Source organism: Leguminivora glycinivorella, chromosome 19, assembly GCF_023078275.1.
Source record: "Leguminivora glycinivorella isolate SPB_JAAS2020 chromosome 19, LegGlyc_1.1, whole genome shotgun sequence".
Taxonomy (NCBI): domain Eukaryota; kingdom Metazoa; phylum Arthropoda; class Insecta; order Lepidoptera; family Tortricidae; genus Leguminivora; species Leguminivora glycinivorella.
Window position 1 is genome coordinate 7848551 of NC_062989.1, and position 22796 is coordinate 7871346.

Sequence of the window (22796 nt, forward strand, 5' to 3'; positions counted from 1 at the left end):
CATACAATAGGGAACTTGACTGTTCTTAAAATAATAGTTATTTGTTATACAAGGGGCCAAAGTTGTACTTTAACGCCGAGTGTGGAATCGAAAAACGAGCAAGTGAAAGATTGAACCACGAGCGAAGCGAGTGGTTTGAGAATAGAATCCTGAACATGCGAGTTTTTTAACACACGAGAAGTAAAATACACTTGCACCCGAGTGTAACACAAAACTTTTCCCCTAACTATAGCGAAGAAACTACAACGCAAAAAATGCGTTTATCACTGCTTCCAGTAGTTCCACAGGAGGAAAATCATCTTTATTACTAGATTCACCTACTTTTATCAATTTTAAAGCAGTTAATTTGACTTTTCTTCTTCTTTATTCAAGGTCAAATTACTTTACCCACTAGTAGATAAAATTCGTTTTTACCCACTGGTATTAAAGGAAAAAACACTTGTTTCCGAGCTAGTGAGAGGAAAAATATTATAATCGGCCGTCAACATAATAATATCAAGTGCTAATCTCACTACAAGGGCAGTCTTGTTCCATATAATATTAAGGTTTCTAAAAACCAAGTATAAATGTGGTATTTTAAAAGCAAAGCACTTAATCCTACAGTCCTCTTCAACTGGCAGCGACCTGGTATCTGGTCTCCGAGGTGGGTTTGGGAATGCCCTGCAGTTGGAAGTTGATGGGCTTCATATGGTCTTCGGTTCCGAAGATCTTCTTCAGAGCCTCCCGCGCTGCCATCTCTTTGGCTGTGGGTATGTTTTCGCCGAATCCTGTAGAGGTAATTTGATGATTAGAAGTATTTTGAATAGCTGACTGAGGGCTGCTATCTTGCCGAGCTGCGCGGTTAATATGGACCTGGCTATTAACCTTTGAGGCTCATACATCCTCAACTTTGAATTACGGGGGGTTCGAAAAGTTTATGTGGCGCAAAAGTCACGTGAATTTCCTTCCAAGACGCTTCTACTGCCCCTGCCAATGATTGCGCGAGTGTCCAATATCAGCAAACCTTCAGTACACCTAGAAGAGTAATTAAACCTGACCACAAAATTTAAATTTTGAAAAAACCCCTAATACAGTGGACCGATTTTCATGAAACATGGCTAAGAACACTCCAACTCAATTTAAAAAAAAAACTAATCTAAATCGGTTTATCCGTTCGGAGCTACGATGCCACAGACAGACAGACACGTCAAACTTATAACACCCCGTCGTTTTTGCTTCGGGGGTTCATTCATTTATTGTCCTCGAAGTCTATTACAGACTATACAAGCAGTGTCAAGTGGGGCGACAACATTTTTCATGGCTATGTAAGCCAATGGAGCGACAAACACGACCACAACTCGGGCAGGTGAAGTGTGCACTTGGCGAATACGTATCGCGCTGATGACGCTTGGCGCGCTTACTTGCGAGTGTCGCAAACCAAGCATTGCGCCGGAGGTTAAACATATAATTATGGAAAATACCATTTACCTGCGGAAATCATCCTCTTGTCAACATAAAGTCCAACTCTATAGCAAGCCAGTAGAGTGTTCTTGCCGACCTCGCCGATAAGTCGGGGCTCCACCTCAGCACCCTGGTTCTTGAGCAGACCAGTCAGCATGCCCCAAGGGTCCTCTATGTGCCAGTACTCATTCACATCTTGCCCTAGAAAATAAAAGGAAGGTTGTTTGTAAAAACATCAAATTTAATTCATCAAAAGTCATCACATTCTGGTGCCAGAGTTATGCATTGCTGTAAACGGTTTTTTTTAAACTGTAACTCCTGAATCCAATGATGGGGTAATGCTAACTGGCGGCTGAATTATTTATATTGAATATTTTGCTAGGTGACGAAAGTGGGAAATCAGCGCACTGGTGTCTCAGTTCTCGTCTAGCATGAAGGAGGTTGAACCATGCTTCTTCATGTGCAGCAACTCCAGCGGTCGCGGTCTTCAGCCTCCTTTTCTCAAGCGTTGGGATCAATCCGGAAGGATAACATGAGACATGTTATAGTAAGTAGGTACTCTATCAAACTGACCTTGCAGTTGTGTGATGACAAAGTCCCTGACAAAGTGTGCAGCCCTCTCCTCCCCACAAGACTGCAGTAGCGCCCCCACTATTGCTTTGAATGCTGTGGCTAATGTGTAGTTGTCCACTGGATACTCCTGCAATAAAGAGCAGTTATTGTTTTAGTTGAATTTAGTATAAATTTAATTATAATCTATACTATATTATACTTTATTATATAATCTTTTCTAAGAAGATACAAGTGAGTATGATACGCAAGTATTAGATACACCTCTCTTGTTTTTAATGTATCCCCATGACTTTTTACAACAACATATCATGTATGGCTATCAATACAGGGTGTCATTGTCACTGTAGTGACAAAACCCCTATTATTACCCTAAACAACGATATGGTGTGTCTAATCATCATGAACTTCATCTGAATGCATAACTGTTGTTACTGATCTGTAGCCACACATGTTGACATCTTGTCAGTCAAAGAGGTAAATGAAGTTTAACTTACAGCAGCAAGTATGATGTCCTTGGTGCCAAGATGGAGAGAGATGTTGGAGAGGGTTTCTTCGCTGGTCAGATGCTGCCTCACTCCCGCAACCCCCTCCAAGGGAAACTTGGGCAGAGCGGCCTCTAAGTACAACTGGAGGTACTGTTTCATGAATTTTTCACCTAGAAAATAATGCAACGTTAATTTAGATTTCAATCCACAATAGACTGTATGCAAAATATTTTTTTTATTATCATTATTTTCTTCATCAATAGTAGTGAATGAAATTATGCAACGAAAGTTGCTGTAAAAACAATAAAAATTATAAATAAGGGAATGTACCTTCTTCAGCCAATTTCCTATTGTCTTTCATTTCCAATTTGAATTCCATTTCTTTTTGTTTCATTTCCTCTTTAATAACGTAAGATCTGTCAGTGAAAGCCTGGAGTAATAGATCCGAATCGAATTCTTCATTCAATCGCTTCCCAAACGCAAATAATTCAGCTTCTAAATTCCACTCAAGAAAAGTGTTTCTGGGGTTCGTTATTTTACCGCCCTGCTTATCTTCTCTTCGCTTCAGCTCCATTAAAGTAGGAGCGACCCATCGGTGTATTTTTTGAGCTAGAAATGTAAGATTTAATAAATAAACAGGCCATAATCAAAATCCCATTAAAAATAATGTTTTGGTAGGCAAATATTACATTACCTTGTTGTGCTATAGGGTATAATCTTACGGTTCTAGTCACAAATGGTAAGCAAAGCTTAACAAGAGCCATTTTTACACAATATAAATAGAAACAATGTATTATAAATGTTTAAAACATTTTCATTCACACTGATCTGACAGTTTAATTTTTTAGGTTAGGTTACAGATAACATAAACTCAACAAAGAGGAGCTATCGGTATTCAGATCTGCCAACATAATATTTATAAGATTATGATTTTTTAAGATTATGAAAATTAAGACTGTCTGTTGCCGGCCTAAAACCTAGCACTCACGAATTCACTTGCTGCAGAAGTTTGTAATTTGGCAAGTCATTTCCGACAGTGGCAATAGGCGTTGAATTTAAAAAGTGTACGCTCGATTTCTTACAAAATCGAATTTCGCAACTTTGTCTGAAGTAGCTAACAAACGACTACACCGTACCGTGACCTTGGATTTTTTTTTTCACGAAAATGAGAGCGAGAAAGAGTTATACTTCAACGGTCACTCAAACCTTGGCACCAAGAACCATTTATATTGTAATCGTCCTTGCTTGGCACTAAAAAAAGGGACGAAATTCAATTTTTATGCCCTTTGCCCCTACAATTTCAATCATGTTATGGCTCGTCGATGATTCCGCCAACGTCAAGGTTTAAGAAGGCACGCACTTCATGAAGTCAATGAGGAGGCACACTCAAAGGTTATGACAGATGGCGCCACCCCAATAATTACTCAAAGCACCCCATTAGTCCATTGCACTTGCATTGCAGATATTGCGTGCGACTTTCGATCTGGAGGTCGCCGAACCCCGGCTCGTGTACCAATGAGTTTTTCGGAACTTATGTGCGAAATGTCAAATGATATTTATGCCAGTCGCTTTTCGGTGAAGGAAAACATCGTGAAGAAACCGAACTAATTCCAATAAGGCCTAAGGCCTAGTTACCCTTCGGGTTGGAAGGTCAGATGGCTGTTGCTTTCGTAAAACTGCCTACGCCAAATCTTGGGATTAGCTGTCAAAGCGGACCCCAGGCTCCCATGAGCCGTGGCCACAGAGAACCTCCTAGAGTAGCATTCTTGTATATTTTGTTCGCGATACGAGTCACCAGTGCCAGGGGTGCGAGGAGCGGGCGGGGAATGTGTTAAGCGCGCTGTGATTGGCCGTTTCAAGGACGGCGGGCAGTCGCGCCAGATGAAAGGGACTGTCCCTCTACTGACGCGTAATTGGCCAATGTAAGTTGACCTATGCCGGCTCTGAATAAATTATAAATATGACTTTTATGTGGAATGTAATGACGTCTGTTTTTAAATTTGAGCTTCTTGTTACCTTTCCACACCATTTCACACTACAGGTGGACATCTTTAAGACATCAAAATACCCTTTTACAATTTTTTTACTGCGAAAAACACGCGCTGCTTTCGGGTCTGTCTGTTACTTGGTCGCTACTGATCGGGCACGGCGAGCGCCCGCGCTTATATCAGTGCAAATACTAGGAAGGCTGGCGACTGCGAGTCGTCTTGTAATGGATGTCTATAGGGGTTGGTCTGTGGCCGTGGCAAATGCCGGGATAACGCAAGGAGGATGATGACTTGCATTGCAGATATAGAATTTCATACGTGAGAGCGAGAAGATGATTAGTTTCTTTTCTCTCTCACATATGAATGACAGTGACATGCTTAGACACTTGCACAGGCGCTGCCTGGCGGGATAAAATTAATGTCAGAGCCCTACATTTTTCAAATTTGCCGACGTTTTTAGTGCCAAGATTTCGTTGACAGTCTTTCAGATTGTTATTTATAGGTACTTAAAATACCGGTATAAAAAATGAAAATGAAATATTTATTTTTCAAGTAGGTATATATATATTATCATTCTCTGATTCTCTTTAATATCTGGGCGACCGAGCTTCGCTCGGTTCTATTTTAATATATCACGTCTTTAGATAAAAAAAAAACTCTTATAAATACAAAAACAAAAAAAAAGACAAAAAACAAAAACTTAATTTCTGACCGGGATTCGAAACCCTGACACCTACGATCTATCTGCGTACATTAGACCGACCTCGTGCGACTGAGCTAAGCGGAATCAATGCGCGCGCGGCGAAATTAAGGACCATATTTTACGTTTACAAATGCGAAAGAAAAACTCATGAAAACTCGAAAATTCGCGTTTTCCGGGATCTAAGGCTACGCTAGATCGATTTTTCACCCCGAAAACCCCCACAAAACAAATTTCAGCGAAATCGTTAGAGCGGTTTCCAAGATCGTCGGTATATATAAATAAATAAATAAATATACAAGAATTGCTCGTTTAATAGTATAAGATTTAGTATAAGATTTCAGATCAGTTCGCTCGTTGCGGCCGCGGCTAACGATCGTGTCAACGCGCCGAAGCATCAAACCGCGCACTTATTAGCAATACGATATTTGGTCGCGAGTGTAACTGTTATCTATAGAAAACAATAATCTTTTTACTATGAAGTGTAAGACTTGTGGCCTGTCTGTGACTGATGGAGTTGAATGTGGTAACTGCCGAGGATTATGCCACTTCACTTGTATAGGTGTGTTGGAAGCCAGCTACCGCAAAATGAATGCCGAAAGGCGAGAAAAAGTACGCTGTACCAATTGCCGCACGAACACGGATAGTTCACAAGGATCATCTGCCGTGCTGGAGGAATTAAGAGCTTTTAGGGCAGAATTCAGCTCCACAAATTCAAAAATTGAACATATCTCCACGACGGTCGATTCTCTCCAGGCAAAATGGAGCGAAATGGAGACCCGCTTTTCTGATTTGGAAGACAGGACCGTTGCTTTGGAGAGCAAGGCAGCCGTCGTTACAAAACTTCAATCTGAACTAGAAATCGGAAAGCAAAACATACATAACCTCCAAAATGAACTGCGCGTCAGGGATCAGCAAGCTCGTATGAATAATGTCGAAATATCGGGCATACCATTTAATAAGAATGAAAATCTCATAACAATAATAGACTCAATATACAAGAAGGTAGGTATGAAAATGGAGCTCAATAACATTGATTCCGTGCACAGAGTTCGCCGTTTTAATAACAACAATTCCACACGAGATATTTCTGCGTCCAATTCTGAGGGTATGGCGGCCGGCACGAGAAGCCAAGGAGCGCGCGCGAACGTGAAGGAGGCGCGCCCGCCGGCGATCATAGTGAAGTTCACCAGGCGGGTGTGTAAGGACGAGCTGCTGGCGGCCGTGCGCGCGCGCCGCGGCCTCACCACCGCGGACATTGGCCTGGATGGACCGGCACGAGCTATCTTCATCAGTGACCACCTTACACCCGAGAACAAGTTGCTCTTAAAGCGCGCCAGAGAGATGAAGGCAGAACTTAACTATATGTTCCTATGGACCCGCGACTGTAAGATCATAGACATAGACATAGACATAGACATTTTATTAATAATATTATAAATATTACACGTTCATCAATAAAATTATTTAACAGCAATTAAATTAAGATTATTACAATTTCAGTCTAGTTATAATTTCGAATATTTAATTGAAAGATGCATTCATTGATTATATTACATATGATATGTCATTTAGATTTGTTAATTTGATTTTATACATAATTATTATTTTATTCTAATATAAGTTATTTGGTAGGTCAAAGAAATCTTTTATGTCATAGAAGGAGTATTCTAAGAGCCACCTTCTTAACTTTTTTAAAAATTGGTGGGTACTGCCTGCATTTTTTATTTCTGCTGGTAGTTTGTTGAAGACTCTAGGTCCTATGTGAGACATGATTTTAGACGACTTAGTCAGTTTGGTAGTATGAGTTTGGAGTTGATTTTTCGAGCCCTGTCTGGTGCGAGTGATTTTTTTGAACGGGTAAGAGTCCAAATTTTCATTGACGTGCTTTGCCACGTCGTAAATGTACTGAGAAGGCAGTGTGAGAATATTATTCTTTTTGAATAGGTTTTGAGCCGGAGTACGAGGTGGAACGGAAGATATAATGCGGACAGCTCGCTTTTGCAGAATGAAGACGCGTCGCCATTCGGCTGCCGTAGCCCATAATTCTAAACCGTAACACATAACTGAGTGGAAAAGTGAGTAGTAACACGAACGGAGTTCTTTGGAGGGTAGGACTCGGGATAGTCGACCCAAGGCATAGCATGCACCAGATAGTTTACCACATAAATTATCTATGTGAGCGTCCCATTTGAGACCGAAATCCAGTGTGATGCCTAAAAATTTGCTGTGTTGTACCTGTGGTAGTGTAGTGCCATTAATGACAATGTTAAGCGGATCGGGAGGTCTCCCACCAAGGTTAATGTGGAGGATTTGTGTTTTGGTTAAGTTTAACACTAAACCGTTTACGCGGAACCAGCCGAGCAGTCTATCCATGTCCGACCTGAGGAAGGCTTCCAGCTGCTGCACTGTGTTAGCCGTGATAATGTTGCATGCATCGTCCGCGAAAATATACATGTCTCCGCAGACGGCGTTAGGGAGGTCATTAACCTGAATTAGGAAACACAAATTAGCAAGTGAAGATCCCTGCGGAACGCCTATTTCAACGCCACCATAATCAGATTTAACCTGGCCATTGTTAAGAACTACAGCTTGTCGGCGGCTAGATAAATAGTCTAGCATTAATTTGAGCGCTGGACCTCGTATCCCTAAATGCTCAATTTTTTGTGCCAGAACCTCATGATTACAGAGGTCAAAGGCACGTGTCATATCGCACAATAATATGGCAACTTGGCTCGCACCCTCTTTGGCCGCCATAATTTTGTGTAGGATATCGCGCACAGCTGTTATGCAGGACCTGCGCTTCCTGTATGCATATTGTTTGTTACTCAATAAAGAAAAGTTCTCCAAGAACCTTGAAATGCGATTAGATAAACCGTTTTCAAAAACCTTAGCAATCGCAGGTATTATACTAATAGGTCTGAAACTAGAAAGATTGTCCTTAGGTCCTTTGCCCTTATAGATAAGTACAACTTTGACGTTTTTGAGAATAGACGATCCTCATGCGTAAGAACGATACCTCCAAAATCATAGGGATACATAATTAATGTGAGGTCTGGTGGATCTGAGTTTCTTCTAGTCAATTAAACATTCTTTTATATTATAACACTGTTTATTACTATTTAAATGAATTAAAACATTACACAGAAACATTGCTAATTCTAAGGATCATGGCGGAGAGGGTCGACCATAGATAATATAGAATTACACCATAGATCATCGAGGAGTGTTTGAGTTGCACTTTTAACACTCTTCCTCAACACAACAGTCCTCGATCATACCAAGTTTATTTAAAAGATTAACAAAAATTGTTTTACCAAGCGGTTTAGTGAAAATATCTGCAATCTGTTCTTTAGTATTTATGTATTTTACACTGACAATATTCTGTTCAACCTTTTGTTTAATATAATTATACTTTACATCAACATGTTTTAATCTTTTCTGATCTGAATTTTTAATAGCTTTAATTGTGCTTTGATTATCCTCATAAATGGTTACATTTTTAATTTTAATATTTAGATCCGCTAACAATTTTAACATAAAAGAAGCCTCCATAATAGCTTCACAAAGGGCTACAAATTCAGCCTCCGTTGTGCTTAAAGTAACAGTAGTCTGCTTTCTTGATTTCCAAACTACACTATTATTAAATATTTTGAAAAGATACCCAGATGTTGATTTTCTGTCATCAGTTCTAGCAAAATCAGCGTCTGCATATCCTACCAAAGGTTCACTTGACACATCTTTTGTATACAGTAATGATAAATTTACAGTTTTTCTTACATATCTTAGTAATCTTTTCAAAGCACGCCATAGCCCTGAATTGGGCTTAGATTGAAATCTACTTAAGTAATACACAGAAGCTGCTAAATCAGGCCTTGAGCCAACAGTTGCATACATAAGTGATCCTATTAATGATCTACATTTATGTTCATATGACATATCTACAGATTCATTTTCATCAAATTTAAAATTAATGTCCATTGGTGTATCACAACCTTTACAATTTTCCATATTGAATTTCTTAAGTACATTCTGTAAATATTTAGATTGGTCTATTGAGATGCCTTCTGAGTGTTTTTTAATGGATATACCTAAATACATTAAATTATCATTTCCCATATCTTTCATGCGGAATTTGGTTTTCAAAAATTTTTTTACTGACTCTACATCTTTTAAGTTATCACTGAGTATCAATAAATCGTCTACGTATAAAAGTAAGTACAAGTTTCCTTTCGTGAATAAGCAATAGTCATTTTCTGATCTTTTAAAACCATATGATATGATTGTCTCATTAAATTTTTCATACCAATATTTCGGTGACTTTTTCAGCCCATATAAAGATTTTTTAAGCTTTAGTACATAGCCATCCTGTATATTCATTCCTTCTGGAGGTTTAAGATACACATCCTCATCAATTCTTCCATATAGAAATGCCCCTTTAACATCCATCTGATGTATATGGTAATCTCTCCTAGCCGCAACTGATAATAATGTCCGAAGTGTCTGTAGTCTTAAAACTGGTGAGTATACATCTTCAAATTTTTCTTGCTGTTGATAACCTCGAACTACTAGTCTTGCCTTACATATAGTATTATTTCCTGTATCTTTCCTTGTAAAAACCCATTTTGCATCTAACAATTTTTCATTTGGTCTTGGTACTATCTCAAAAGTCTCACTTTCTTCTAATACTTTCAGTTCTTCTATTACTGCCTTTTCCCAGTCTCTTTTGTCTTCTCTTTCTTGAATATCACCATATGTTGTTGGAACATCTTCATAGTTACTACTAAGTAGAGCAATCAGTGCTTCATCATTATTTTCTTCTAAATCCAGTACATAATCTTCTTGCCATTTTGGTTTTTGAATATTCCTCTTCTCTCTTCCTCTTTCTTTGCTTCTTACCTCATTTTCTGGTTCACATTCTTGTATATTATTTGATGTCTCTATACTTTTATTTTCCTCTATCTTATTTTCAGCCGTTTCTATTTCCATATTCTCATTTTCTTGTCTAGGTCTATTTTCTATCTCTTCCCGAGTGTCATAAGCCGGTATGTTAACTGTCTTGTTCAATTTTATGGGTCTCTCGTCAAAAACTACATTTCTTGCTGTCACAGCTACTTGTTTTTCTTCATCAAAAAGTTTATATCCTCCTACATTGTATCCTATCATAATCATCTTCTTACTTTTGTCATCAAGTTTTCTTCTCAATTCTTTTGGTATATGATTATAGGCTGCACATCCAAATACTCTTAAATTTGATACATTAGGCTTTCTACCTTCCCATACTTCATAAGGTGTTTTCTCTCTTCCTGAAACTGGACTTCTATTTGTTACATATGTCGCATATAAGACTGCTTCGCCCCAAAATTCTTTTTTCATGCCTGAATCTATCAATATAGTCCTCGCTTTGTCCATAAGGGTATTATTCATTTTTTCAGCCACTCCGTTCATCTCTGGATTGTAAGGTACTGTACGTTGCATGATGATTCCATTCCTATTACAAAATTCCCTAAATTCATCTGATAGATATTCACGACCATTATCGATTCTCAGCTTTAGCAAATTTAAATTAAAATGTCTTGTTACTATATTATAATATGTCTCAAACTTTTTGAAAACCTCTGATTTATTTTTTATTAAGAATACCATTGTGAAGTGGGTGTAATCATCAATGAATGTTACAAAATATTTATTACCGTCCCAAGTCACAGGAGTGATTGGTCCGCAGACATCTGAATGTACCAATTCTAAAGGTTTCTTAGCTCTAGTCCCTATTCTATTAAACGGTTGTCTACGACTTTTTCCCAAAACACATGCTTCACATATACCATCTTTAACAAATTTATTTTTTAGTTCGGATAAACCATCTACTAAATTATTACGTACAAGAATATTTAAATTTTGTGAGCCCAAGTGGCCATAACGTCTGTGCCATAAATCTAATTCTGTATCTACTGTATTAGTTAATTGACATGAGTTTTTATTCACCTGGCATTCTACTGAGTATAGTGTTCCCTCTTTGTTTCCGATCATTAACAAGTAATTGTATTTATAAACTCTTTTCTATTGTTAATCAAATACGTGTAAATGCTCCGAAGATGATTTATTGAGTGACAACTAGAATACAATGTCATGAACATCATGTCATATTTAAAATTATATTTAGAACATTGCATTCCTTATTCAAACATACACTGTAGATGGCGCTGCTGGATATTAAAAAACAACACCCCCACTATATCTAAGCATAGCCATCAGCATCATCAGCATTAAGCGAAACAGGTTTAAAACCAACTAAACATACCTACTACTACTACTTAGGCACAAGTCCTAACTTCTCAAGGAATCTAAAGTGCTTGACAAACCCTAGACCCTTAGTCAGCAAATCGGCTGGCATCTCAGCTGTCGATAAGTATTTTGTTTCTACTAAACCTTTAGCAACTATATCTCTACTAAAGTGATAACGAATGTCAATGTGTTTCGACCTATTGTGAAACACAGGGTTGGCCAATAACTTCAGAGCACCTTGATTATCATTGTATATTCTAATCAATGAAATTTTATTTGTAATTTCATGGTATAATGACCGTAAGTACATAGCTTCTTTGATACATTCAGAAATACTAATGAATTCCGATTCACAACTGCTCAAGGACACGCTAGTCTGTTTCTTACTACACCATGAGATTACACTTCCCGACAAAGTGAAACAATATCCTGAATAGGACCTCCTATCAAGAACATTACTGCCCCAGTCTGCATCAACAAACCCGGTAAGTTTTGAATCAGAATTACTACTATACCTGAGGCAATAGTGTTTTGTTTTCTTAAGATAACGCAAAACACGTTTAGCATGAGCCCAATGTTCTTTACCATGGCATTTATTAAACTGGCTCAGATAACCTACACTGAAAGAAATGTCGGGTCGCGTCAAAACTGCTAAGTACATGAGACTACCAATGAGTTGTTGATAAGGTAATTCAGTATCACAGCACTCACCCTTATCTAAGTTCAACCTTTCCTCCATAGGAGTCTGAACAGTCTTACAGTCTGTCATATTGAACTTATGCAACAATTTGTCGACATAATCTTCTTGATCTAAAGTTATAACATTGTTTTCTTTATCAACACAAACATTCATGCCTAAACACTGTTTCACTTGACCAAGATCTTTTAATTTAAATTGTGAAGACAGTACCTGTTTCAAGCATTTTGTTTCTTCAGCGTTGTTTGAAAAAACAAAGAAATCATCGACATATAGAGCTACTACAGTCAAACCGTTATCGTTTTTCACATATAAACAAGGTTCTAATTTAGACCTTGTATAACCATGCTCGGTTAAACAATCATCTACCCTCCTGTACCACGCTCTTGAGGATTGTTTGAGCCCATATATGGCTCGCTTCAACTTAAGTACCTGCCCTTTACCTACAGGCGAAGGAAAACCTTCTGGTTTCTCCATATAAATATCCTCCTCAAGGTAGCCGTTCAGGAAAGCAGTGGTCACATCTAAATGACAAATATCTAAGTTCAACTGCACAGAGAGAGCAAATAAAAGTCTTAAAGTTGTATGCCTTACCACTGGCGCGAATGTTTCCTCATAGTCCACTCCATACTTCTGAGTATAGCCCTTGGCTACTAACCTGGCTCTGAACCGCACATTGCCCTCACTATCATACTTCTTTTTAAGCACCCACTTGCACTTTACCACACTAGAGTCTTTTGGAATACTGACAAGCTCCCAGGCCTGGTTTTCTTCAAAACTATTCAACTCTTCTGCCATAGCTTGTCTCCATTGCTCTTTCTCTGGTCCGCGTAAAGCCTCAGATAGTGACAGACCACTGGCATCGTCCCTCGGGCTAGCATCTGAACAAAGATTTGAAATTCCATACCTTTCAGGAGCTTTTCTTTGTTCTGCTGTTCTCAGGACTGGCCCGGTTCTCTCAGGAGCAGGAACATTATCCGGAACTGAAACACTTTCCGCTGTGGTATCTGGATCCTCATACTCACTAGGATTGATCGAATCATATGATGTATCAGTTAAAGTTCTGGAATTATCTGGACTCTCATCCCCCACTGAACTTTGACATCCTACCTCAGCTTTCTGTATCTGTGGTTGAACTTCAATTTGACAATATGTCACTTTATTTTCAATAATTTTAACATCCCTTGCTGTAAAAAAGGTTCTCTTTTCTGGATCAAATAGTCTATATCCTTTGACCCCTTCTGGGTAACCCATTAGGATAGCTTCTTTAGACTTCTTCTGCCACTTCAACCTTTTCTCTTTGGGAATGTGGACCATGACAGTACTGCCGAAAATCCTTAGATGGCTCAGGTCTGGCTGTGTCCCTGTCCACATTTCAAAAGGAGTTTTGTTGTTCAAACCTGAAGCTATTGTCCGGTTCCTTAAGTAAACTGCACAATTACACGCTTCTGCCCAGAACTCTGTGGGTAGCTCAGCATCAAATAATAAGCATCTAGCTTTCTCACAGACCACGCGATTCTGCCGTTCACATAATCCATCTTGTTCGGGTGTATAAGGATTTGTCCTTTGATGCAGTATCCCATTTAGCTTCAGGAACTCGTTGAACTTCTTACTGCAAAATTCAAGACCATTATCACTTCTTATAATCTTAATCTTTTTGTCAAGTTCATTTTCAACTCTAGCTTTAAACTCTTTAAAACAATCAAGAGCTTGACTTTTCTCCTTCAAAAAATAAATAAATGCCATACGACTATAGTCATCCACAAATAGCAAATAATATCTTGATCCTCCAAGAGATTTTACTTCCATTGGACCAGCTATATCCATGTGAATAATATTTAATAAATCCTGACTTCTGTTGCAATTATTAGGAAATGGCAGTCTGCACTGTTTGCCTTCACAACATACCTTGCAATTACTGATGTCTATCTTGCCGCCAATACTGTAGCCTTGCACTGCATCCTTCATTTTCGCCATGTAGGAGCCATTAACATGTGCGAGACGTCGGTGCCAAGTCTCGGCAGACACTGCCATAGCAACGTTGGTCGTATCTTCTGGCATATTCAATTTGTAAACGCCATTTGTCAGAGCGGCCGTAGCAACATGCTGTCCACTTCTATTGTAAATCTTACAATCCTTTTTAGTGAAGTCCACTCTGTTCCCTTTCTTTATCAGTTGGCTGACCGATAAAAGGTTTGTAGTTAAACTCGGTACACATAGAACATCTTCAACTGTTATGTCGAATTCACTATCTGGAGTCACAGTCGCAATCTGTACGTTTCCGGTACACAACACAGGCAAACATGCCTTATTTGCAACTATAATTTCACTAGTTGCCGGCTCGTACGATGCATTCATAACCCAACATTCGTTTGGTGTTAAATGGGTACTAGCGCCACTATCAATATAGTACTCGTCTTTCTTAAAATCGGCACTTAAAAACACAGCACTGAATGCATGAGACTGTTTCCGTATACCAGTTTTATTTTTAACTGAATTCTTTTCGTAATTCGGGCATTGATTTCTATAATGACCCGATTCTTTGCATCTGAAACAATTGACTTTGACATTTCTGACTTTTGTTGTCATTTCGCCGCCATCCTGTTTACCACAGACAAATTTCGTTTTGTTTTTCTTGTTATGTTGGTAACTTGACGTACTCGCGAATGCATTCTCAGTCTCGTTCCCATTCCCTGTCAAATTTGAATTTTTCTCTTCCATGTCTAAAAGCTTTGTTTTGATGGCGTCTGTCGTGATGGAAATGCCGGAATGCTCTATTGCCATAATCATCGGGGAATATTTCTCAGGCAAACCTGCTAATAATAGCGAGCCGATCCACTCATCACTAATGGCAAAACCTGTGCCACTTAATTTCTGACCATTTTCTACCATTTTTGTTACGTATTCTGTCATCGAATTTGAATTTTCGAGCCTTATGGAAATTAAATTTCGTAACAACGTAATTCTTCTGGCGAAACCAGAGTCGTCAAATAAGCTTTTGAGTTTTGTCCACAATTCAAACGTAGTTTTGACACCTTTTACATGGACATACAAGGAAGGGTCGATAGTCAAAATCAATTTCGCACGGGCTTTTTCGTCATCTGCAACTTCTGTACCCGTAGCTTCTGGCTTACGCGTAACAAACTTCTGCGTGCCTTCTAGGATAAGAAAATTCTCTGCTGCGAAAACCCACTCACAATAATTTTCTCGGCCACGTAACTTGGGCACATTCGCCACATAGTTTGGTGACGACATCTCCGGAGATTAGTCACAGATCACTTCACAATATAAATAAATAACACAATACACTGTAAACTGCAATCTAATACTTGACTAAACCCCCGTATTGATCAATAAAATATACCCATAACCTATTGTTAATCAAATACGTGTAAATGCTCCGAAGATGATTTATTGAGTGACAACTAGAATACAATGTCATGAACATCATGTCATATTTAAAATTATATTTAGAACATTGCATTCCTTATTCAAACATACACTGTAGATGGCGCTGCTGGATATTAAAAAACAACATAATACTTCTTCTGTTTTTCTTCTTCTGCTAAAAGTTGTGCCCTCGCCTCTAATTTTACGTTTTCCTTATCAGCCGCATACTTATCTTGTTGAATTGCTTCGAGACACGAATTTTCCTTTAAAATACTTTTAACTCTAAAAGACCAATTGTTAAATCCTTCTCCATTAAATTGCTCTATGTTGAAACGATGAAAATTCTCTTTTCCATTCGCCATTTTTATTTTTTCGCGGTGACGCCCTGACGCCGTCTCTTAATTTCACTATTTCTTGTTTTTCACGACAACTGGTCCCATAACTAATGTGAGGTCTGGTGGATCTGAGTTTCTTCTAGTCAATTAAACATTCTTTTATATTATAACACTGTTTATTACTATTTAAATGAATTAAAACATTACACAGAAACATTGCTAATTCTAAGGATCATGGCGGAGAGGGTCGACCATAGATAATATAGAATTACACCATAGATCATCGAGGAGTGTTTGAGTTGCACTTTTAACAATAATGAATCGGATTTATCTAAATTAAAATGACTATGTTACTTAATATATGTTCCTTTTGTACTACACCAAATATGTCTATCTTGTATTTTGTTTTCCCTGACGACTGCCCATAAAAAATACCAATCCTTTGTTTATAAACACTTGGCCAATTTAAATGTAATAAAAACTTACAATACCTACCTGCTTATAACCACAATTTACCGGCGTGCATGCGCGTTTGAATCTTATCAATACTTTTTTGCTGCCTGTGCGCTATACACAGAACACCCCACTAGAAGCCAAATGCAAGCGATATTGTTCGAGACGCAAATCACCAATCCTTGCGGGGTGAGGCGGGCGCGCACGGTGCTGCCATTGGTCGTTTCAAATAATGGCGCGCCTTTATGATTAGCAGTAGGGATGGGAATGGGACATGTCTATTATAGACAATGGTACCGGTACCAGTACTGTGGTGAATTTGTTTTGCAACAAATTATTATATTATAATTAAATTATAATAAGGCCTAGTTACCCTTCGGGTTGGAAGGTCAGATGGCAGTCGCTTTCATAAAACTAGTGCCTACGCCAAATCTTGGTAGTAGTTTCCAAAGCGGACCCCAGGCTCCCATGAGCCGTGGCGAATGCCGATGCCGGGATAACGCAAGGAGGATGATAATTGTGATAGCATCTCAATAAAAATCATTCTAGTAACTAATAACTAAACTGTGCATTTTTACTTACGTTTACTAAGTTAAATAACCAACTAAATATTCTAAACTAATCAATGAACTAAATACCACTACAGACTCTACAGATTCTAGATAATTATTCACTATTACAAATCTGCTTTCTTTTATATTTCATAAAATGGTAGCACATGGTACGAACGGCAGTACGAAGTTCCCGCAACAGACATAAACTAACATGGCCCCATGCCTAGTCGTTTACGTGAAAGGGATAGCATATCACATTGTTAACTCGGTAAAGAGGGATGGACGCGCCTCGGCGCCGCTCAGCACAACCATATTGACCAGTATAAATGAACTCCGCGGAGAATAAACAATATTCAACAAAATAATTAATTTGACTTACTTGGAATGTTGTTCCATCTTTTTTACATGTAGAAGTGTTAGAAGACTTGCCACACCACTTTATGCTGTAAGAGACCATTGTTTGCAACCAAAATTGATTATTTAAGATTTTTTCCCGAGCGGACACGGACACTGTTAGCGGGTCGTATACTTGGGCGCTACTGATCGGTGTCGCACGCGTTCAAAGTTTTATAAACCTGATTTGTCGTATGCTTGGTGACCGCGAGTCGCCCTGTAAGGGCCATCTTGTTGTATTGATCTGTGGCGCTATATGAAGATACTAGCTTATTAATATGTATGATAAACATCGCAAACACATTACTAACCAATAAAGTCTGTTTACACTTGTTTATTTCATTACTTCACTATTTAAATGACCACGAATGTAACTACGACGCAACTCTGGTTGTAATTATGAATGTACAAATACAAATATATACGTTTCCTTTTGATAATGTATAGTAAGTTGTTCAGAGGCTATTACCAAAATGTTAGGGGTCTTCGTACCAAATCACATACGTTTCTCTCACAAGTGGCACTTGAAGACTTAGATTTTATATGTATTACGGAAAGTTGGTTAACGTCAAACTTTTACGACAGGGAATATTTTGATGACCGCTATATAGTATATAGGTGCGACCGGTCGGAGGAGGACAGCGGCGCTGCGCGCGGCGGGGGGGTCGCGGTGGCAGTGCGGCGCGAGCTCCGGCCGCTGCAACGCGACTGGCCCTGCCCCTCCCCCGCGCACGCAGAGTGCATCTGGGTCTCGCTTAGAGATGTGTCGTTCGCGAGTGAGTGATTTAAAAGAACTATATCTTTTGACTGAACTCGTTCACTCTTCAACTCAGTAGCGATTCAACTCGCTCATTTCGCTCAGTAACTCTCCTATCTCAGAGTTATTTGCGCGCTCTTTCCCACTCATGATTCGAATGAGCGGTCTGAACCAAAAGAGCGAAACGATGCAAATGTTTCGACTGACAGCTTCGGAGCGATTCGGAAGGATTGGGTTTGGCAATATGGCGGTATCGTATCTCACGATTCGCCATCATGCTACAAATAGTCTGACAGATTCACTGAGCGAAATGAGCGGAATGAGCGAAATGAGTGATATATATCACCGCGAGCGAAAGATATGAATCAATCTTTTCATCTCAGTGAAGCGTTTTGCGCATCTCTAGTCTCGCTTCCCATCAACAACAACAATACGCACTCACACCAAATATACTTAAATATAGGATGCGTGTATATTCCGCCCGGCTCGAATCATAAAGACACTATCGTCTCATTTTTTGACTTAACCTCACAAGTCATATACGATCACCCAAACGATTTATTTCTTATCACCGGAGATTTTAATATATCTCAAGCTGAGTGGATAGATATGGGCTCATGCCAATTATCCTTGAACCCTTCTAGTAACTTTTTAGTAACATCAATATCTGACTTTATGGCGCTTAATAACTTAAATCAATTTAACGACATAGCTAATGTTAACAACCGTATTCTTGACCTAATATTTAGCAATACCCTTTGTAGCGTTAGCAAATGTGATTGTCCCTTAACACTCGAGGATGTACACCACAAAGCATTATACTTAAACCTTAACCTGAATTATACAGCCCCACTTAAGACTGCGCGAACCCTAGTCTATAAGTTCCATTTAGCGAATTTTGATAATATTAACAGTGAATTGTCAAATACAGACTGGGACTTATTTTTCAAAGATTTAAATGTCGAAGACTGTGTAAATAAATTCTATAGTTTATTACATACCTTACTAGATAAACACGTTCCTAGTTTCCCCTCGAAAAATTCATGTTCAGCTCCATTGTGGCATAGCATGTCTTTGAAAAAAATTTTTAAGGAAAAAGAAAATATCATAAACGATGGAAATGTTTTGGAAATCCCTTAGATTATGAAACTTTTAAAAAATTAAGAAAAAGAGCTGTAATGGTTGAGAAAGCTTGTTACAAAAATTACATAACATTTTCCGAAGATCAAATTAGGTATCGCTCAAAGTTTTTCTGGAATTTTGTTAAGTCTACTACATCAAATAAAAACATACCACAGACAATGTACTGCAGAGGTGCATCGGTTTCTGATGGTCCAAGCATATGTAACTTATTTAATGATCATTTTCAGTCAGTATTCGAAGTCCCTAATTTTCCACCTTTAGATATTGACAGTTTAGAACCTGCATCTAATCCTGTGTTTAACGTCAATACGATCAATATATCAGGTGATTTAGTCTTTAGATATTTAAATTCTGTAGAGGTAAACAAGGGAGCTGGTCCCGATAAGATACATCCTTTATTAATAAAAAAATGTGCGAGTACATTAGTAATTCCTCTTACAATAATATTTAGTCAATCAATTAACGAGGGCCATTTTCCACATGTCTGGAAAAAGGCGTGGATCACACCTATCCCCAAAGGTAATATAAGTCAACATATAGAAAAATACAGACCTATTTCAAAATTGTGCCAGTTTGGCAAAATATTAGAAAAAATTGTTACTGACCAGCTTTCCCATGACGTGCGCCGTCACATCAACCCAAACCAGCACGGGTTCTACAAAGGTCGAAGCGTTGAAAGTAATCTCTTGTCCTTTACTGAGGTAATACGTGACGCCATGGATAATAAACATCAAGTTGACGCTATATACACAGACTTTGCAAAAGCTTTTGACAAAATTTCCCACAATACGCTTTTGTTAAAGATATGGAACCTAGGTATACATGGGGATCTGTTTCGCTGGATTAAGTCTTATGTCGAAAATAGGACACAAGCTGTAGTACTCGGAGGCTTTACATCTGATTTTAAACAAGCCACGTCAGGCGTCCCACAGGGTTCCCACCTGGGCCCTCTGTTATTTATTTTATATATTAATGACATAACGCAGTGTTTATATAATTCAAAAGCCCTTCTCTATGCTGATGACACCAAAATATTTCGAGTCATTAAGACCCTCGATGACTGTTCTCTGCTGCAAGATGATTTACTACGGTTTGAAGACTACTGCGCGGGGAGTAATTTATTTTTAAATAATAGCAAATGTTCCGTGATTACATTTGCACGTAAAAAAATCCTTTATTGTACAATTATAAATTATGTGGGAGTAATCTGACGCGTCAGAACAGTATAAGAGACTTAGGCGTATTAATGGACACTAAATTAACTTTTGTCTCTCATATCGATAGTATCTTAAATAAAGCTTATAAACAACTAGGTTTTATTCTCCGCATTGCTAAACCTTTTCGGAAACCATTAACTTACAAGATACTTTATAATAGCTACGTCAGAAGTCGCTTGGAATTTGCTTCGGTGGTATGGAATCCCTACTATGACGTACATAAAAAGAGAATCGAAAGGGTACAAAAAATATTTATTAAAGCTCTGGAATTCCGAATTAGAGGTAGATATGGAGATTACGCCTCATCAATTTCAAGACATAAACTTCAGCCGCTATCATTAAGGCGATCATGCAATGATTTGGTGTTTTTATACAAAATCGTCAACAATCATGTAGATGCCCCTGAAATTCTACATAATATAGGGTTTCGAGTGCCTCGTAGAACAGAACGTGGTTGTCGGAGCAAAATGCTGTTCAGTGTTGGAAGATGTCGTACCAAGTATGCACAGCAATCATATATCAAACGCGCATGCAGGTCGTACAATGAAAACTGTATGAACACTGATATTTTTGGCAGTTCGTTAGGAATATTTAAGAAAAGTGTTTCTTCTTTACTGAGTTAGATTTTAAAGTTTTTAAAGTTTATGGTCAGCTATTCTCGGTCTTATCTTATTTCTGTATTAGATTTTTTGCAGTTGTCATGTAACTAATATTCATAGTATTAAGTTTATAAAAAAGTATATTTACATATATGAAACTATAGGTCTATTCTATAAGAAATTCTAGCTTTTAGCATATTTACATACATGTTTTATAAGACTGTTTGTTTCTCAATAAATTAAAAAAAAAAAAAAAAAAGATTTATTTTTCATCACACCCGCACTTTAAATGTGCTATTGCACGCAGGCGGAGCGTGAGTTATAGAAAAATCGTTCTCCCAGGGAATAATGAAATTTCTTGTACCGTACTTTACTTTTTTACAATACATCTATTTACATATTTTTTACATTGCGAGTGTGATGAAAATCATTGTGTGTAACTCGGGGAGTATGAATATTACTAACTCGAGTCTTTAAAACGCTCCGGCAAGCCGTCGTGATTTAACTTACCCTCGTTAGTAATATTCAACTTCCTCCCCTTGTTGCACAATGTACTATTAAATCTTAGGCTAGGCTATTTATAATATGAATATAAAAGTAAAACAAAACCACTCATTCTTTGATTTATTATTTTAAACAAAACAATAAAATTGATAAGTCCTTGTTTTTACATAAAATGATTCCTCAAGCTTTAGACCTGACCGGGACATATATAAATGCTTGAGCTATGGTTGGGTGCTGCTTTTTTGAAGCTCAGCTTTCAGGTCTTCGAGGTTCTGTATCTAGACATGGCAGCTAAATGATAGATATTTGAGTTGAGACCAATGCTGTAATTAAAACAAAACAACTTTTGATTCATATTTATTATTTTTACGGCTAACACAATTAATTATATGATCATCAACAAGCCCACAAGCTTGCATAAATGCATAACAAATAGTTGATCCAATGAATTTAAAGCCTTTAGCTTTTAGAGCTTTTGACATAGCTTTTGAATTGGCAGTCTCCGTTGGAATTTCTTTGTGAGTGCTCCAGTTATTTACTATTTGTTTATGGTCTACAAAACTCCAAATAAATTCTGAAAAATTATCCCCCTCTGCTTCCAGTTTCAGGAAGCATTTGGCATTGTTTATAATAGATTCTATTTTCCCTTTATGTCTGACAATTCCAGGATCCTTTAAATATGTTTCAACATCACTTGCCCCTAATTTTGCAATTTTAATTGGGTTGAAATTAAAGTACAAGTTACGGTAGTGATCGCGCTTTTTCAAAACTGTTATCCACGAAAGTCCAGCCTGTTGTCCTTCTAAACATAGCATTTCAAAGAGTTTTATTTCATCATGTTGTGGTTTTCCCCATTCTTCGTCGTGGTAGGCGATGTAAATTGGATCTTGATTTAACCAGCCACAACGAATGATCTCTGTACTAGTCTCCGTATTTGTTTCTTTCATTATGTTACATATGATAAAGTTAATAAATCGAATAACTCAGGTAATTTCTGTCTTCCGTACTGTACTTTCCAAGTTTTCCAACCTCACAACAACAAATAGTACTTTGGTTCTTTATCTCAATGAGTACAAAATAACAAACTTACTTTTAAACTTATTATTTACTAATTAAGTCAATAAGTGAACTGAATATAGTTTAATTTAATTTAATAAAAGCAAGCACTGCAAGCAGTCGAACCGCAAACCGCCAGAATCCAGCGACCACTCGCACTCGACCAGCGACATTGACTTTGTGACTCACTGACAGACTTGACCTTGACAGCACAGAAGTGACAATGT

The 22796-nt window shown here is 38.1% G+C and overlaps 2 protein-coding genes across 3 annotated transcripts; both read right to left on the reverse strand.

The window, feature by feature from the left end:
* Positions 1–347: 347 nt before the first annotated feature.
* On the reverse strand, positions 348–22736 carry LOC125236295 (39S ribosomal protein L44, mitochondrial). Of its 2 annotated transcripts, XM_048143030.1 has the most exons (7): positions 22689–22736; positions 22604–22628; positions 2829–3107; positions 2508–2668; positions 2014–2140; positions 1468–1641; positions 348–767 (listed from the first exon to the last, which is right to left on the reverse strand). In XM_048143030.1, exons 3-7 carry the CDS (start codon positions 3070–3072, stop codon positions 610–612), a joined length of 864 nt encoding a protein of 287 aa, XP_047998987.1. In that variant the 5' UTR covers positions 3073–3107; positions 22604–22628; positions 22689–22736; the 3' UTR covers positions 348–609. The 2 variants fall into 2 exon arrangements, with proteins under 2 accessions (XP_047998987.1, XP_047998985.1); XM_048143028.1 differs by lacking the exons at positions 22604–22628; positions 22689–22736 and adding an exon at positions 3193–3341.
* Positions 21843–22606, reverse strand: LOC125236751 (DNA-3-methyladenine glycosylase 1-like). The gene has a single exon (XM_048143676.1). The coding sequence runs from the start codon at positions 22458–22460 to the stop codon at positions 21843–21845; it is 618 nt and encodes a 205-aa protein (XP_047999633.1). The 5' UTR covers positions 22461–22606.
* Positions 22737–22796: the final 60 nt, after the last annotated feature.